Raw genomic sequence first — 19398 nt, 5'->3', positions numbered from 1 at the left:
TTTGGCCATGTCTGGTCGAGCTCGTGTGGAGTCTCTCACAATTTCACCTACCTGTTTTTGATCGTGGACGGGACGACCCTTTTGAGCTTGTTCCGGTGCCTGAGAGGAGGTTCGGCCATGTTTAGGCTGGCCTCGTGTGGACCCTCTCACTGTTTCAGCACCTCGATGGCGGTTTCGGACGTCGGCCACGCTTTCGTCGGCGCCTGGGTGGCACGCTTCGGGACCCCGTTTCCCCTCGCCTCAAAGGTTTCGGACGTCGCCCATTCTTCCATCGGCCTGTGGGTGGCACGCTTCGGGACCCTGTCTGGCCTCTTCCCTCGCCTCGACGGTTTCGGACGTCGCCCATGCTTTCGTCGGCCCGTGGGTGGCGCGCTTTGGGACCCTGTCTGGCCTCTCCTCTAACCGTGGCTCACGGTTTGCCTCGACGGCGGCTTCCGACGTCGCCCACGCTGTCATCGGCGCCTGGGTGGCGCACTTCTGGACCCCGTCTGGCCTCTCCCCTGTCCACGGCTCTTTCCTCCCCGGGATACTGCTCCTTCATACACGGTAACTTTAGCATACATGCTAGCGTTAGCCATACTAGCCTGTATAAATGCTTATTGCACAGCTAGCATTAGGTATATTTACCTTGTTTACACTTATCGGTCCTATGTATTACTCTGTGTATGCTACACTTGCATGAATGAGATCATTACGTGCCTTGTAACTTCTTCTTTTTTATAGTTTCACTCCGTTTAAATGTCAGTGGACTACAAATAATTCAATAAAGGAGCATGGCTGCTCATTCCCTGGCTCTCAAAAGAGTTTGGCTGGCTGTTTAATCTATGTTCACACTGAGATAGCACAACACATAGAGAGAACAGTACACCTAGTGTGTAAGTACATACAAGCAGGTCACACAGTTTGATCACAAATGCATAACATCGGTTAAAAATCGGTTTTTATTAAAAAAGTATGTGTTCTCAACCTTGGTGAAACTTGATATGTTTTGGTACATGTGTCTGAACCTCTCTTTAGTGGTTCATTAATAAAACAGATATTTCAACGTGTGCCTACTTTGATCATGTACTGTTGAGGTTAATTTCAGTAGTTGTGTGCTATAATGTACTTACAAAGTGTAGCAACTTTTTCAGCAGGCAACTTTAGAATAGGGAACCTGTTCAGGTCAATAAGAGTCAAACTACTACATATTGGTTATGAACAAGACTTCACTTTAAAATAGGGAACATATTCTTAGATAGAAATACCTAATTAGATTCAAACTACTAGCTTATTGGTTATGAACAAGACTTCACTTTAAAATAGGGAACATGTTCTTAGATAGAAATACCTAATTTTGAGTTATTTAGACTTAATTAACACTTATAGTTTCATGTCTTGTTACATAAGAATAGCTCATATTTGTTAAGTGTTATTATGGGACAATTACTATTCTTGTGGTACTACTGCCTTATTAGGCCCATATTGAGCAGAGCATATTAAGACCGAAACTCATGTACAACAACTTCATTACTTGCAATAAATAAGCACTAATTAGAGGGTTATTGAGGAAAATCTCTCAGCTAATGGCTTATTACTTGTGGAATATGGTCATGTATAATAAGGCGTTAATAAGTGTTTTATAATGACTAATAAAGAGCCAATATACTGCTAATATGCATGTTAATGACCAACTAGTTGATGGTTAATTTGTGTACCTTAATATAAAGTGTTACCCAGTTTTTTACACCAGGCTGTCAGGATGCTGAACTCTCTCCCCTCCCTCCCCTCTCTCCCCCTGGACCTTAACACACACGGCTGCACGATTTTTGGAAAAAATCAAATTTTTCTGACAAATATTGCGATTGCGATTTGCAATACTTGTTTTTAAGCGACCCAACAGAAGTTTATTGTAAAATGCGGCCATATCTCCGGCTAGGAAGGTCGCATCAACATGCTCCCGTCTCTAGCACCCCCACAGCCCGAGCTACGAGTGAAATAACTAAACTTACATGAAACTTCCATTGGGTTGCTTTAAAGTCAAGCTTCAGTTTAAGATTCACCCTGTAATAGATGTAAAACATGTGATGGAGCATTACTAACCTGACTCAGATGCTTTGTTTCACCAAACCTTTCAAAAATACTTGGCGGGTGATTGGATCAATCTGTCTATCACCTTCTATCATGGGCCACTTCTGATTGGTTAAAAATGTCTGGTACATGTGGAGCACAGCACTTCTGATTGGTGTGGATGACTGACACACAAGAAGAAAGATTTTTTTAAATCGCAGGCTTTGCGATTCGATAATCGCATCATTGCAAATCGCAATTTCGATTTAAAGTCGATTAATCGTTCAGCCCTAAAGCACACGCGCGCGCGCACACACACACACACACACACACACACACACACACACACACACACACACACACACACACACACACACACACACACACACACACACACACACACACACACACACACACACACACACACACACACACACACACACACACACACACACACACACACACACACACACACAGAGTACTGATGCTGCAGTATGCATGTTTGCATACTGCAGCATCTCTCACACCTGCAAACATCACCTCCCACACACATACACGCACGCACGCACGCACGCACGCACGCACACACACACACACACACACACACACAGTATAACTGTTGTAATATATCCATCCTCATCCATTTTAAAGTGATTGTTATTTGTTATTTTGTTTATGTATAAATTGTCTGTTGTGCCTTCTATGTATGCCTCTTAAAGGTGGGGTAGGTAATTTTGGAGAAACCATCTCGAGTGCGCTAGAATTTGAAAATACACAACCGGAAAAAATCTGCTTCTTACAGAGCCCCTCCACCAACACACACGAACATGCACATGACCAATGAGGGCACGAGATAAGTTTGTGCACAGATGGAAGGCTGACAGGCAGGTAGGCCATCCAGTTATTTTAGCCGGTCCGGCTAAAATGATTTGTCGTGCTTTTTACAGCACTACTACGGCTTCCACAGATGACATTTTTTAATGTATTTTTTGTCAAAGCACTTTAGATATTCATTGCTATCGGGATGTTAAGAGCATTCCATGGAATATAACAAAAAGTGTATCTCGAGCCGGTTTCTCAAACGTACCTGCACCTTTAATGTGTGCATGTGAAAATGTGTGTCTATGTTTGATTATGTATGTGTGTACACTCACTGGCCACTTTATTAGGTACACCTGTTCTACTGCTCGTTAATGCACATATCTAATAAGCCAATCACATGGCAGCAACTCAATGCATCTAGGCATGGAGACATGGTCAAGGACCTGGTGAAGTTCAAACAGAGCATCAGAACGGATAGGAAAGGGGATTTAAGTGACTTTGAACATGGCATGATTGTCGGTGCCAGACGGCCTGGTCTGAGTATTTCCAAAACTGCTGATCTACTGGGGTTTTCACACACAACCATCACTAGGGTTTACAGAGAATGGTCCGAAAAAGGGGAAATATCCAGTGAGCGGCAGATCTCTGGGAGACAAGGCCTTGTTGATATATATATACATAGTCTATAATGTTATACATAAGAAGATTGACAATAAAGTTGAGTGTACTTTGATTTAAGAAAAGGTATCTGCATCCATAGTATTAGGAACAGTGTCATAGTTGATTTGATGGTGATATTCAGTATATTATAATCTGATTCTGAAATAGTCAAGTTAAAAGTACACTAATTAATCTGAATTGTAGTACAATGATGTGGTTTACAGTAAAAGCTGACGACTGCAAAAACCAGAATGAGTGAGAGTTATTACTGAGTTGTGTTAAGGATGTGACCATGTTTTTACTTATTAACATTATTGAGTTATTTTTAAGTAGAAGAAAGTGATTTGGCATCAACTAGACAGGTTTTAGTGATTGATATCTGATAGCATCTGTACCTTACACTTTATATTCACTCACATGTTATTTTTGCACAATATTTGAACTACAACAAATAATAATTATAAACTTAAAATAAAATAGAATACAAATAACCATGAGAAACACATTTAAATAAAAAGCAGATAGGAAAAAGATGCATTTGTGTATGTAGTTTGCCAGTTTGGATTACTTCTTAAAAATGTTTTGTCCACTAGGTGTCTCTAGTGTCTCATGTAGCATTTACTGCCAGACATAATGTATTGTTCTTAAATACCTTTTGTATTTTATTTATAATAATAATAATAATAACCTTTATTTGTATAGCACCTTTCATACAATAATTGCATTTCAAAGTGCTTCACTTCTCTTAAAATACTCACAGAAAATATCACATAGAATACAGTTACCAGTAAAAGACATAGAAACAAATTTAAAATAGCATAGAATAGAAATATAAAAAAATTAAAGTTACAACGATAAAATTGTGCATTTAAAGGAGGATAGTGCAAATACAACACACAATCTGAGACCCCAAAACAACAAGGAAATTAAGCCAATTCAACCAGACACAACAGAAAACAGATAAATGAATTATTCCCTTGGGTTTAAGCTTTCAATCTTCGGCACTTTTAGTCCCACACAGATACTGTCCACTAGATGTCTCTCCTGTCACATGGAGCGTTTGCTGCCATAATGAGTTTCTGTTCACAGATAACCACTCTTCTCTAAGAAACACTCTGCTGTGATCTCCTGAAAACGAAGCTACAATAATAGAGTCATGTCTGTCTTAATAAAGGCAGCTGATGGGGGACAGGAAACCGGATGAGAGTATGTTAACGATCCGATCACCACAGCACATACAAACAAAACAATAACATCATAGCCTCGAGGGTCCACTGCAGTGCAGTCACAGCCAAAAGTCCCGACAAGAGACCACAGATGTGACTCACACAAGATGTCCAGGGATATAATTGGACTTCCTGTTTCCAGCTACCCCAACCAGAAACCACAATTTCTTTATAATCCTATGGGATTTACTGTACGTCTATGGCATCCTGTGGTGAGTTTGCTTTGGCTCCATGAAACAACAAGTCTCTTTAACACAATATTGTTTTTAAAATGTATCAGTCATTTTTTGTTTTTGCACAAGCATAAAAACAAAACATTTATTTTACTTTACTAACCTACCATCAGCTACAGTGGCAATGAGTTTGTGCATGTGTGTCTTTAAACACATCTTTCAAAAGCTAGATTTAAAATAACAAATGCAACATATAGAGTTAAAGTTACACTCTAAAATGATTGGTTCAAAACTTTCCAAACTCTCCCATACGTCTCTCATTGCAGTATATATAGTTAGAGCATTTGGGTTATGTATACAGACTAACAATTGTATGGTTGTTCCTGTTTGAACTTATAAATAAAGCATAACATAGAAATACTCAAGAACTATACTAAAGTATTGATTACATTTTCTTGCTACTGATCTGACATTATTGTATATTATATACCTTTAGTTTAAAATGCAAATACTAAATTACTCAAACTTTTACTACAAATGTTCTTACTGTCCACGACTGATGTGACATTATCATATCTAAGCTTTGCTTTAAGAAAAGGTCTCTGCACCCAGGGAGCAGTGTAGGAACAATGCTTTGCTCAGGGGCCCCTCTGTCGTTTCAGGACTTGAACCTGTCCCAGTGGACTGAGCTACCCCCACCATACGTTGATGCCTTGAGTTCAACCCAAAGGTGTTTTTTCTTTGATTTGGTATTATATTATCTAAATCTGATGTAGTAAAGTTAAAGGTACATCATCCCTTCTGAAATACATGGAATCGGATATAAACAAGCACAACAAATGGGAATTGGCCACTCAAGAAAGTAGTAACATTGTTACTTTAAAAAGTACTTTCCCCTTTCTTTATTAGTAGTAAAGTATAGATATTTCGCACTATACTGTTAAAAGGTTCCTGAGTTGAGGCTTATGAAATTGTGTAGTTTGAAATATTTAAACCTAAAGAACCTACATCAGACGGAGATGTGTTTGTTAATGTGCGTGGGAGGAAACTTCTGCCTTGGGAGACCTCCACATCTTTTTGCATTCTCCCCCCACCCCGCCACCTCTCTTCATTTCCTGCGCGGTGCCGGTCCTCCCCCTCTCGTTGTAAACACACCCATTGATCCAGTGAGGAGGACTGGGAGCGCAGGAGCCGCACCGCCACACAGGAGCCGATCAGCCGCCTCCAAACAGCTCATCCTCTACTCTAAAGCACGTTCATTTTTACGGTTCCTTTATCTATACTGACATTTCCAGATTTTCTACACACTGTTGCGCGTTATCTGACAGAACCGTCCTCATCCTCCCTGATTATTCGCCAGCAGTTTATCGGAAATTACCAAGGAGTTGTGACTCCCGAGCGCAAGGCGGCATCGTGGCTCTGTCAGAAGTGGCATGTTCGAGGGATACTGCGGACACAAATGAACTCCTGCTTTCACCCAAAGAGGTAAATTGAACAATTACTCACATCTCCCGTTATAGCTTATTATTGTATTGTAACATTCCTTTTTAATAAAGGAAAACTCCGGTTTTGTGGCAGAGAAAGCGCAACAGAAAGCAGGCTTATGGACAAAAGATTGTTGTTGACATTCCTTTATTAAGAGAATATAGCTATCATTTGGTATCGATTGTCTTTATTTTCATGAGATTCCATTTCAGTCCTTTGTGCTCTCTTCGGCCTCTCATCCCTGCATGCTCGAGATGTTTTGCATCTGTTGAAGGCGACATCAGGTGTGACACGCTCTTCTTGGTGATGATCAACACTATTTTCTCAGTGCAGGCATGGGGCTTTGGTACAAATCTTGCTCAGATGTGTGTGGACACTTGGGGTTGGTCTATACATTTGAGATTAGGATTGATGCCGACATGCAGATCAATAGCTGCTGGCTGTGTCCCCATGTTCTGCATCTTGCTTAATTATTTCTTCCCCCTCCAAGTGGCAGATGCACAGATCTGGCCTTGTGTTTACTTTAGACGTCTCTCCCACCAATCCCTCTTCCTGCGTCCATGGTTGACTGTGAACACCTGGCAATGATTTTAAACAGACTGCAGCCAGGCCTCAGATAGAGAGACCAGAGGCGGCATGGCTGTTTCTTTTTTAACTGAGTGCTTAGTGAGTGTGCATGTATGTGCTCTGCTGCTCTGTGGCTGTGGATCTGTTTTCTGTGAGGATGACAAATCTCACAGACATCCAGCCAAGCGCTCGCTCTCACACTGATGGCATATTTTCCTCCTCTCAGGGCACGTCGGTGTGAATGCACTCTGTTACTGGGACATAACATAGATAGGGGAGTAACAATACCATTAGCACTTATTTTTTTATAGATGATAATGATTATAAGTATTGATTTGAGGTCTGCAACCAAATGTAATTGGCATTTAATAAATATTTTCATCATTAATTAGCAATTAATCTTATTTTCTTTAATTAGTTGGTTAATTTTTTTTTGGTCTAAAATATTTTCCAATTTAGTGGGTGATGTCTTCACACTACACATTTGTCTGACAAACACTCCCAAAACATAAAGGTCGTCCGACTCATGATATGAGACAAAGAAAAGCAACACATCCTCATATTTGAGAAGGTGAGAAGAGGATGTGTAGCGCTTTTGGATAATGAAACAATTTTCAGATAAGAAAAAAATATCCAACCTAGTGCCTCGAAGTCTTCTCATATACTTTCCCTCATAGAAGTAATGCAACACGTAATACCATTGTAAATCCACATGTAAACCGAGGTAGGGTGACCAAAATGTTAGGGTATTACTTTTTCAAGATTACAAACTTGAAGATTTTTTTTCTTATTTACGGCATTGGTAAACTTTCATTTCAAGAGGAGATATAAGACTGACAGCCAGTGACAACAGTTAAGCAAAGTTGTCAACAAATGTTTTCCTTGATGGTCCACAAATAATATCAATAATTTTCATTTTGCATTCATCTTCCAGGATTTAACCAAACAATTACGAGATAACAAAATGCCAGAAATAGGGACATAGTAAAGTGAATTTATTTACTTCTTTCAAAATCCGAGTCCGAACAATGGACGAACTGGAATACAATATAAACCAGAGTTAAAAAACATTTATGATTTTTTATTCTGAAACTATTCAAGGTCCGATCAGATGCTATTGGCATTTATTAAATCATGCCTACAGGAGGGCCGATGCCGTGGACAAGCACATTTATAACAAAAGGACCATTCCAATTTAAATTACAAATAAAAGAACACAGGGTTTTCAGGTCCTGCAGGTTTAGTTGTTAATCCAGGCTTTATCCTTTAATATGCAAATAGCATAAATCTCTGCTCTTCTTCTCTTTGTTCAGCTGCACTGCACTCACTGTATGAATGAGTGAGCACGTTCATCCAAGGACAACTTTGTTTGGTGTTAAATAAATGCAAAACACCTTCAGTAATGCAGAAATGTTTTAAATAAATATGAAATCATTGTATTTTCACTATTCCTCCTACAAGCAAAGCATTATCATACTGCATCATTTGATCACATCTGTTGATTTGTCCTCAACTGTTTCACTGGCAGAAGTGAATTGAAGTGTTTATCTGCCAGTCAGATAGTGACCTGACAACTGGAGGTTATTTTGTTAACATGCTAATTATTAGTATCTGCAAAACCTCCTCCAAGTGGTGATTTATTAGGGCCACTTATTCAAATCAAGCCACTTACAACTTACAATTAACAAACATGCATACTGCAGCATCAGTACTCTCTCTCTCTGTGTGTGTGTGTGTGTGTGTGTGTGTGTGTGTGTGTGTGTGTGTGTGTGTGTGTGTGTGTGTGTGTGTGTGTGTGTGTGTGTGTGTGTGTGTGTGTGTGTGTGTGTGTGTGTGTGTGTGTGTGTGTGTGTGTGTGTGTGTGTGTGTGTGTGTGTGTGTGTGTGTGTGTGGGAGGTGATGTTTGCAGGTGTGAGAGCAGGCTAAGGTATTCTCATTATAGCTGAGCCATAGCTGGAATGCAATAACTCCTGTTGAACCAAGGCTGCCGTTGGATTTGTATTTAATCAACTTGTGATAAAGGAAGATCTTGTTCTTATTATTATCATTAAAGTACAGTGTGTTGGATGAACAAAACTTCTAAATGGAATACTTTACATGAGAAATACATTTAACTATGTTTAACATAACTACTGCATGGCTTTAAACTGAATAATGATATTAACGTGAAATTAAAAACCAACATGGAATTATATTTGTTATGTCATCAAATTAAATAATGTATCAAAAGTAATATGCTATTTTAAACCAAACCATGACCATTTTCTAAACCAAAGCTAGTCATTTTAGTCGTTGTTTTGGTATTTTTGTTTAGTTGCAATTTAAACCGTTAACCACTTGTTTAAAACTGCGACCATAATGAGATGGAGAATTCGTTTTTTTTATGGGAATGTAATTAAATGCCTGTACTAAATGTCAAACTATTCCAAGTAATATTGTTTGAGGCTTTTCAAAACATATTAAAATTGGCTTGTAAAGAATGGTAACACACACACTTTCTTATTATAGCACTTCCATAAGACTGCAACTAACAATTATTTTCATCATAGAATAATCTGCAAATGAATTACTTATTCCTCAAAAGGTCCAAGGTTGTGTCTTTGAATGTCTTGTTTAATCATTACAAAAAACAATGACATAAATATTAATATGATTAAAGCAGAAAAAAATTAGGAAATACTACTTTATAATACTACTAATACTAAATACTATCTGAAGAGCTGAAAACTTTATTTTCTGACATTTTATGAATATTCGATCCTCAAAATACATGGTATTTTTCCTGAGAATGTACTCATGGTTGTAGCTTCATATAGGATTAAAACAAGTTATCTTCTATCCTTGCAAGCTTCCTGACCTGTTTTGAGTGTTTTAAAGGCTTAGATTGGAATGCAATGCAAGTGGTTTAAATACCTTTTGCTAACACAGGTTGTGTTTTCCCTATGACAGCTGTAGCCAAACGGCCAGTCTGGGTTGCAGCTGGTTTTGGAAGTTAGTTTAACTGGATTTCGTCATTTCCCAGGAACTTGTAACATAAAAATAACATTTGGTTGAAGATAAAGGATTGAACAACACAGCTCAGCAATGAATTTTCAATTGTTAGTGTGGGTCACACCTGATTGTCTATTCATGAAGCAGCATTCTGAGGACCATGAGCAGATGATGCAATGTAAAGAAAATGGAAACTCTCATTTTTGCAGCGAGGTTGTAGATCACTTATGACATCTGGGATCTTTTGAACTCTTTAAATCTTGAAGTTTTAGTTGACAAGAAACACTTTATGTAAGGTGTAAAATGCCAGAGACACTAGGTGAAACACCTTTAAAAAAGAACCAAGCTGAAATGACTGAAGCTGATAACTATTTGAGAAAACTAGAAACATCTCATGCCGGTTTGGATATGTAAACGGCAGATTTTGGAAGTATCATTTTTCTTTAAGTATATATACTTTCAAAGGAAGCAAACTTCTACAACTCCTTAAATCATTTGGAGTGATTTACTAGGTCATTCAGGGACACATTACCTGTCGAAACATAGTGCCAGACCCTTTTGACAATCCTAGAAACTGGTTCAAATGAATGTGAGTTCTGAGCGAAGACAGGGCAAGGACAGTGAAGATAGGCTGTGACTTTCTGGAGGGGAGTGGAGTCAATTCTGTGCATTACTCAGAGGCTTAAAGGAGTCCCGCTGTCTCCTTCTCTCCTCACTTTATAAAGACCTCTGCAAAGAGAGACTTACTTGTAAATCATGGTTTCTCTAAAAGAAGGGGATTAGTGCTGCTTGGGGTTTGAAGCAGAAAAGCCTCTTGGTAGTGTGAGAAGACAATAGTTATCTACTTGACCTTCATAACTCCCAGGCGTCTGCTGTTGTGCAACTTGTAATCACGGATCTCTTGCTTAATGTATCTCTGGGGAAGGATTGCAATACTCACCAAAAAGGCACATCATCATCATAATATGGATATTACAGTTGCAAAACGCAATATTTCAGCATCAATATCCCAGTGTCATGGCTGAGATTAGGCAATAACACTTCTTCAGTGAATATAGATGGATCCAATATAGAACATCATTTCTCATAACACTATAATCATCCAATTTCCTCCCTTAAACTGTGTCTTGACGGGAACAGGTTTCTATATCATTATTGAAACTTGCTTCCTCGTTACGGGAAACTCAATATCATGGTGCTAAACTCTCAAAATGTTCTTCACCAAGCAGATATCATTGATGTGTGTAATTTTACTTAGAGGAGTTTGCTCTTGTTGTCTTACTGACACATCAAAGGCACCCCTTTAGCTGATGTTGAAGGGGGTTGCGCTCTTTGTTCGACTGTCTTTACTTTGAGTCAGTAAGAAGGACCCTATCAGCTTATGATCGTAGCAACTTCAAGATAAAAAACGAAAGATGATTGTGAACTCAACGAGTGAACGAGCACCGACAGTAAAGCCAAGAAATTAATTTGAAACCATTTAATTTACCTCCTGTTTGAAAAGACAAAAACCACATGAACACAAAACTTAACCTGAACCCAATCCTCTACTCAGCAAAACATTGAATAATCTTGTGTAATGGCAGTGTTTCCCACAGAATTTGATTCTATTTGTGGGGGCAACACATCTGAATGGACTTTCATTATAAAACGTATTTAAGAAATCTTGTCTTTTCTTTTTCAGGATTCAATGAAAATGTCTGTGTGTGTCCATGAGAACCGGAAATCCCGAGCCAGCACCGGCTCGATGAACATCTACCTGTTCCACAAGTCCTCCTATGCGGACAGTGTGCTGATGCACCTCAACTCTCTGAGGCAGCAGCGGCTCTTCACAGACGTCCTGCTTCATGCGGGGAGCCGCTCTTTCCCATGCCACCGCGCCGTGCTGGCCGCCTGCAGCCGCTACTTTGAGGCCATGTTCAGCGGCGGGCTGAGGGAGAGTCAGGCCAGCGAGGTCGACTTCCGTGACTCCCTTCACCCGGAGGTGTTAGAGCTTCTGCTGGATTACGCCTACTCATCACGTGTGGTCATCAATGAGGAAAACGCAGAGTCTCTACTGGAGGCTGGGGACATGCTGGAGTTTCAGGACATCCGGGATGCCTGCGCTGAATTCCTGGAGAGAAACCTGCACCCGTCTAACTGCCTTGGCATGCTGTTGCTGTCTGACGCCCACCAGTGCATCAAGCTGTCAGAGCTCTCCTGGGGAATGTGCCTCAGCAACTTTCCCACTATTTGCAAGACAGAGGACTTCCTCCAACTGCCCAAAGATATGGTGGTGCAGCTTTTGTCCCATGAGGAGCTAGAGACAGAAGATGAGAGACTGGTCTATGAGGCGGCCCTTAACTGGATCAACTACGACCTGGAAAACAGGCACTGCCACCTTCCAGAGCTCCTGAGAACGGTCCGCCTGGCCCTGCTGCCCGCCATCTTTCTCATGGAGAACGTTTCTACAGAAGAGCTGATCAACGCCCAGCCTAAGAGCAAGGAGCTGGTGGATGAAGCTATCCGCTGTAAGCTGAAGATCCTGCAGAACGATGGCGTGGTTAACAGCCCTTGTGCCCGACCAAGGAAGACCAGCCATGCCCTCTTTCTTCTGGGAGGGCAGACTTTCATGTGTGACAAGTTGTACCTGGTAGACCAGAAAGCCAAAGAGATCATCCCCAAGTCTGACATCCCCAGCCCCAGGAAGGAGTTCAGCGCCTGCGCCATTGGCTGTAATGTGTACATCACCGGTGGCAGAGGTTCAGAGAATGGTGTATCCAAAGATGTGTGGGTCTATGACACCGTCCAAGAGGAATGGTCGAAGGCGGCACCCATGCTCATTGCCAGGTTTGGCCATGGCTCTGCGGAGCTGAAACACTGCCTCTACGTGGTGGGAGGCCACACAGCTGCCACCGGCTGCCTTCCAGCCTCTCCATCGGTATCTCTCAAACAGGTGGAGCAGTTCGACCCAGTGGCGAACAAGTGGACAATGGTGGCTCCTTTGAGAGAGGGTGTGAGCAATGCAGCGGTGGTCAGCGTCAAGCTCAAGCTCTTTGCCTTCGGAGGAACCAGCGTCACCCACGACAAGCTGCCCAAGGTGCAGTGCTACGATCCGCAGGAGAACCGATGGTCTGTACCCGCATCCTGCCCGCAGCCCTGGCGCTACACAGCCGCTGCCGTGCTGGGAAACCAGATCTTCGTCATGGGCGGGGACACAGAGTTCTCTGCATGCTCGGCTTATAAGTTCAGCAGTGACAGCTACCAGTGGACTAAAGTTGGCGACGTGACGGCCAAGCGCATGAGCTGCCAGGCTGTGGCGTCGGGAAATAAACTGTACGTTGTGGGTGGGTACTTTGGCACACAGCGGTGTAAAACTCTGGACTGCTATGACCCCACGCTGGATGCTTGGAACAGCATCACTACTGTGCCATACTCACTCATTCCCACTGCTTTCGTCAGCACCTGGAAGCATCTGCCCGCTTGAGCCACAAAACCCTCTTCCTACACCCTCTCAATGAGGTAAGTTTGACATCTCACTTTTCTTTGTCTGTTTATAGGTCTTGGGGGGTAAATATGTCAAAAATAATTGGCATAAAGTTGGGTCTGAAGACTACAAATTTCGAAATGAAAACAATCTAGAGTTTGGGAAATTAGTTTACCAGACTTATGTAGCCCACTTCTCATCTCTGCATGTGGTTAGCCGCTCAAGGCTACTTTTGCCAAGTAAGAAGAATGGGATAAAAGCTCTATTCCTGCAGCCTTTTAAACTGCCCATAGTGAGTCTGTCTTCTATATAATACCAAGGCAGTAACAGTTTGACAGGTTTTTTTTCTTTAGCTAACGGTGCAACATTGATGTGCATTTGCATTCTTAAAGTGTGCACAGTTTTTGTTTGTTAATTAATTACAGCCAAATCAATGGGGTGTTTTTGAGGCAGATTCAAATATAAGTATTCCATATCTTGAATATATACAGCGTATTTATATAATAATAATAATAATAATAATAATAATAATAATGAATATAAGCAAATATATTGGCATATATTTCATTTTCACACTTCACCCCACATAAACAGAATCAGGTTGGCAGTGATGCTTCTAATCTGGCAGAGACACAGAGATAAATAGGTCAAACATATTTAAAAATGCAATCCATAAAACATTGATGTAGGCTGTATTTGCACATTTTTCAACATATATGACAATCTGTGATACCCTGCATTGATGTTGGTATGTGTGTTGCTGTTGGGTGTCTCATATTTTCAGAATAAGAGAAACACTGACAGTACGTAAGTGGAGTATTCTCAGAAGAAGCGAGAAAGGAGCTCTAGCGCAGGCAGGGTGGGGGGATTGATGGGGGCTTGTGTGTGTTAGTTAAGTGAGTTATGCTGATGTGGGGATGGGCTGAAGGACAGAGAGGGTAATTGAAAGAGAATAGGATACTTTTATTGCTCCTGTGGGGGAAATCCCTCTAAGAGGGAAATGGGGGTCTACCAATTAGACAAGCCACACACCAGCAGGCTACAACACCCTGGCAAGGATAATCCACTCTCTCCCGCCTTCCTTTGACGAGGTTATGGTCTTTACGGCGGTGAGAGGGAAGGCAGGCCGGCGACTCATGCAGTGTCGGAAACCATTCATCAGAGGTGACAGAGATGTGGCAGGAAAGGAAGTGAGGAGGGAGAATCGTACACCTCCTCCCCCTCAGCCCTTGTTAGCGGTGGTCTGAACATTTCCTGTGATACTCTAGTGTCTCTTCTGCCTCCATGTATGTCTTCTTTACCTCAATGTAACCCTGCTCTCCTGCTCTGATGATGATCAGGCCAGACGCATGTGGGGCATTGGGTAGTCAGCTGGCAAAGCGGGTCGTTCTGCATGCTGCAGGCTCATGATCAAATCACATCAAACTATCGCTACACCCCACACTGTTGCCCCCACACATACCCATGCAGGCAGTCTTTCTCAATTTGCTGTATTTATTAAAATGGCTCGGGGCTCTAAGCTCCTGAGAAAGCCAATGAGAGAAGAAGAATGACTCCCCAGCTGTCCAGCAAAGGCACAGTTTCACATGTGATAATGCCAGGAAGCAGCAGAGCAGCTCCACATACTGTGATGTTCCTCCACTCTCCACAGGATGAAATATTTGTTAAGACTTATTATTCCCTTTCTTTTCAGTGACTCATCTCTGAAAAGGAGAGAGTAGACTGAAGGTTTAAACTATCTCTAAGCCAATGCAACACAGTGCTCAGTGAAGGACATAATCCTGCTACTTATTTAATACTGAATTTGTTTTTGGTGCGCCTGCCTGTCATGGCAACTGACAGTCTCCTCACTGAAGGCGTTGAAAAGACGAAATGTGGAGGAACGGAAAAGAAGGCCGACTGTTTAGGAATGAAAGGGGAAGGAAGTATGTTAGACCTCACAGAAGGAGATTGTAGCTGAGAGAAAGAAGAAGTTCTCTCGGTTTTTCCCAGGGGAACAATCCTAACTTGTCTGAGTTACTTCCTTTTTGGATTTTTTCCCTTTGGAAAGCATTTAGTGGGTTTTGAGAGAATACAATAACGAAGTATTTTTGACTGCCTTCCGTGTTGATAATGCAGTCCTATTTCCGGGGTGACTGAATGTAATTGTAGATATTTGGAGGTTAAAAAACAAAGTACCAGAAACCAAATACATGCCACCACAGTGTCTTTGAGCACCTGAAAAAGCGCTTAGAAATCAAATGTATTATTATTATTATTATTGTTTAAGAGTCAAACTAAAAATGCAATACCAGAATATCCAAAAATGTGTGCACAAACAAGAATGTTCACACAGTATTGAGGTCAACAAAAATGATGGAGGTCAATACTATCATGTGATACATCAACATTTAAAGGCCTAGTAACCAAGCAGCTGTATGCCTGAGCCTCGTGTATTGTCCTCTGTTTCTAGGATTCCTTTTCACTTTGAATAATTAAAAAGTCACCCTTTAACTGTTGAGTTAAAGGCGTCATACCCATTTAACAAATGATTCTTTTGTCTCCCTCAGATCTCCCTGTTTTGCATCATCTACTGGACTCCAACTGTGAAGAAGCACACATCCTCTTCCTCTAGAAGAGAAACTAAGCAGTGATGTACAGACACCCGCATTCATCTTGTTGTCGCAGAAGAGGCAGAAACTGGACAATAGCTGGACACTTTCACTGGAATGATGTCGTCCTTCATTTCCGAGAAAGAAGCTGAGGCATACAGTAGCTCGCGCAAACAAAATTCTGCTTGCTACATGAGGCACAAACTATCACCTTGTGTACATATGGCATATCAGACTCCTGCTTCCATGCTGCCATAGAGGACTGCAAACATAACACAGCCTGCATTTCTCCCATTTAGTCATGACAGGCTTGTGCGGATCTGTATTGATGTTTTTCTCCATGATAAAAAAAGAAGAAAAAGAATACTCTATTCATCGAGGTTGCAATGTATAGCATGATGGATGTTCTACTTAGATTGAGGGATGGAGAATGCAATGTTGGTGTGCTGAGGAACTGACTGAATATAGCTGATTTAAAAAAGGCACAATGAAGGAGCAATTCTCCCCCTTTCTCTCCTCTAATAAGCTCTTTTGTTTGACCCTTGTTTTTTCCTTCTTTCAGAGACGTTTCTCTTAACAGCTCTGACACACAAAAGAAAACCTTTAAGTGTTCCTCTCATGAAGGCTTTGGCCGTTTGCTGTCACTTGCAAGCCGCGAGGTGTTGACGACCAACACCAGCTGAAGTTGAGAAGGGTGAAGGGGATCTGTGGAGAGGTGCTTGGGGTTGCGACCTTACATGTTTGCTGTTTTGCAGCGAAGCATTAACGCCCGCTGAGTGCCGGTTAACCAACCCACTGTACACAGAGGCGGTATTCATAAAGAAAACTGTCACATTCAGCTGTACACTTAACGCAGCTTCTGTTGTTCTGATAAAAAGCAGTTGCTCGTCTGCTGAGTCACCGCTTAACCTTCCTACAGCATGTCCACTCATAGTGATTCAGTAACTCTGGCATGAACCCTTCTCTTGTCACAGAAATATTGTCACCTTAAACTGAACTGAGAATTAATCAGTTTCTTTTTTTTAAAACCTCGCTGCAATGTAGTATTAATTTATATGACAATGATGATTACTCTGTTATTTTAATATGTTTGATCCTATTTATTTCTTCTCTGCCTGCATTCTTATGTGAATGTATGTTCGGCTTGCGTCATGCATGGCCAGGTGTTGTGTTTTATTTGATCTCAGTCGGGCTGCATTTTGCACAATTCATTCTTTACCAGGAGGAACTTGTTTTTTAAAAAGTTAAAAGAGTGTGGAAGAGGAAGAATGGCTAGGATTACTGATGGGGTGAATCAGTTTAGGCTGCTGCCCACATAGGAAGACTGAACGGGTTGAAATATTATCCCTTTTGATAGGTTCTTTTTAAGCTCACTATTGGGTCCTAGCCTGTCTTAAATTGTGCCGTCGGGGGGCCAAACAGTACCAACAAATCAAGAAAGTATCAAACCTGGAGAAAGTGCAGTATGTGACCTTGTAACTAACCCTGACATGGTTCAGAGTGGGACATTCCTCCAGCTGTCTCAAGGACAACTGGAGGACTGTCACATGTGTTAACTTAACTCATCGGGGTGTAAACCCAGTCTTCTTCACCATTAGGTTGAGAAAGAGTTGAATCCATTAAGCTGTGCATTGATAAAGGCAGACACCGCAGTGCTTTTCGCCATAGTGTTAATAATGCACATTGAAAAAATATGAAAAAAACAACATTGCAAGTTCCTAAAGACCAAAAAGAGAGAATGTCTTAAACACTTGCATAACACTTGTAACTCAAATCAGTGTTTTCTGTGTGTATGTCTTTCTATAACTGCCTGAACCTTTGGTGTTTTACATTTGAATATTAATGGGATCATTGAATTCAATGTAAGAGGTTATGTTTTGGTGGAATATGTATACTTTTTTTTCGTCCTTCCTCGTGGATTCATGACAAAAATGTAATCTGTGGGAAAACAGCTCTATAAATTCCTGCTCTGTTCCTGAAGCCACCCAAAAGATGTTTTCCTTTTATTGGCAATTTCAGGACTTCTTTGGAGACCCTTGGGGCTTCATAATGTTGACCACCTCCAACCACTGAGCACAGGGTCTCTGGCCCCACCAATCAGAGGAGCATTGCTTTCCCATAGAGCGCAAGTTTCCCTAGCAACAGCGAGCAATGAATGCCCCCTCAATTTGCACCTAATTGCCGAGTGGCACTTCCCATTTCTACTCTTGTCCTCCGCTTATCCTCGGATTTATCTGGAAATCCAGCTGGCTCAGATTGGAGCGCAGTGTCCCGCTTTGCATAATGATGTAAAATTAGACAGAACTGACTGTCAATGTGTATCAGTTTCATTTTCTTTGTCATGTAAGAGTTTAATTTCAATTTTTTTATGGCATTATTTTGTACATTTTTTCACAATGTGAAATTCATGGCTAATAAACATAAGAGTTTTTTTCTCTTGACTGTAAAGCATTGTGTCTTTGTCTTCAGTATGGATATAATTTATGTTTAAAAGGAAAAAGCAGCGTGAACACAGCATAAGGTGCGCTCTCATTACTGCATGTTTCACATATTCAGGCAGCTTTGGAGTGAAAGCAGCAGCCAGGGTGTCCTGAGGTATTTAAGGCAGTATATCATGCGTACAGCTTTTGTTCTGTGGAGGAGGGACTGAAATCATCTTATCAGTGCCTCTGGCTTCTAAGCTTCCTGCACAAGAACAGGCGAAACACAGCCAGATACTTTTCCTTTCTCTGGCAAGTCACCTTGGCAACGGCAGCCATTATCTGCAAACTGTGGGGGCTGGAGGAGAACACGACCTCTCAAAAAGCACCTCTCTCCTTTCGCCCTCCCTGACCTGCCTCCCTTTTAACTGCCCTACACCCCCTCTCAAACTTTCATCAGTGAAATACATCGCAGAGTGGTTCCCAATGGAGGAAAGTAACTAAGTACATTTACACAAGTATTGTACTTAAGTACCTCTTTGACATATTTGTACTTTACTTGAGTATTTCCATTTAATGCTACTTTATACTTTCACTTGGCTACATTTCAGAGGCAAATATTGTACTCCACAACATTTATTTGAACACTACTCTCTACATATAAAAACACATGATATGCTGATGTGGTATAATGCAGTACTATACACGGTGTTTCAGGTATCTACATTTGGTCCACATTGACAATACAAAAATACTCTATACTTTAAAAAAAAACAGGATAATATAATAACCATAATAATATAAAACTGTGAAAGGAGCCATTCTGCATAACGAGTACTTTTTACTTTTGATACTTGAAGTATATTTAGCAGGCAATACGTCCGTATTTTATATTATTCTGGATGGGCCATTGTGCAGAATGAATATATTTTGATGATAACACTTTTG

The 19398-nt window shown here is 41.1% G+C and overlaps 1 protein-coding gene across 1 annotated transcript; it reads left to right on the top strand.

Annotated features, from left to right (window-relative positions):
* Positions 1-6283: 6283 nt before the first annotated feature.
* On the top strand, positions 6284-18478 carry enc1 (ectodermal-neural cortex 1). Its single transcript, XM_079659134.1, has 3 exons — positions 6284-6415; positions 11658-13474; positions 15989-18478. The coding sequence occupies exon 2, from the start codon at positions 11664-11666 to the stop codon at positions 13437-13439; it is 1776 nt and encodes a 591-aa protein (XP_079515260.1). The 5' UTR covers positions 6284-6415; positions 11658-11663; the 3' UTR covers positions 13440-13474; positions 15989-18478.
* The last annotated feature ends 920 nt before the right edge of the window (positions 18479-19398 follow it).

This window comes from Notothenia rossii (genome assembly GCF_949606895.1).
Source record: "Notothenia rossii genome assembly, chromosome: 11".
NCBI classification, from domain to species: Eukaryota; Metazoa; Chordata; class Actinopteri; order Perciformes; family Nototheniidae; genus Notothenia; species Notothenia rossii.
This window is presented reverse-complemented; position numbering and strand designations above follow the sequence as displayed.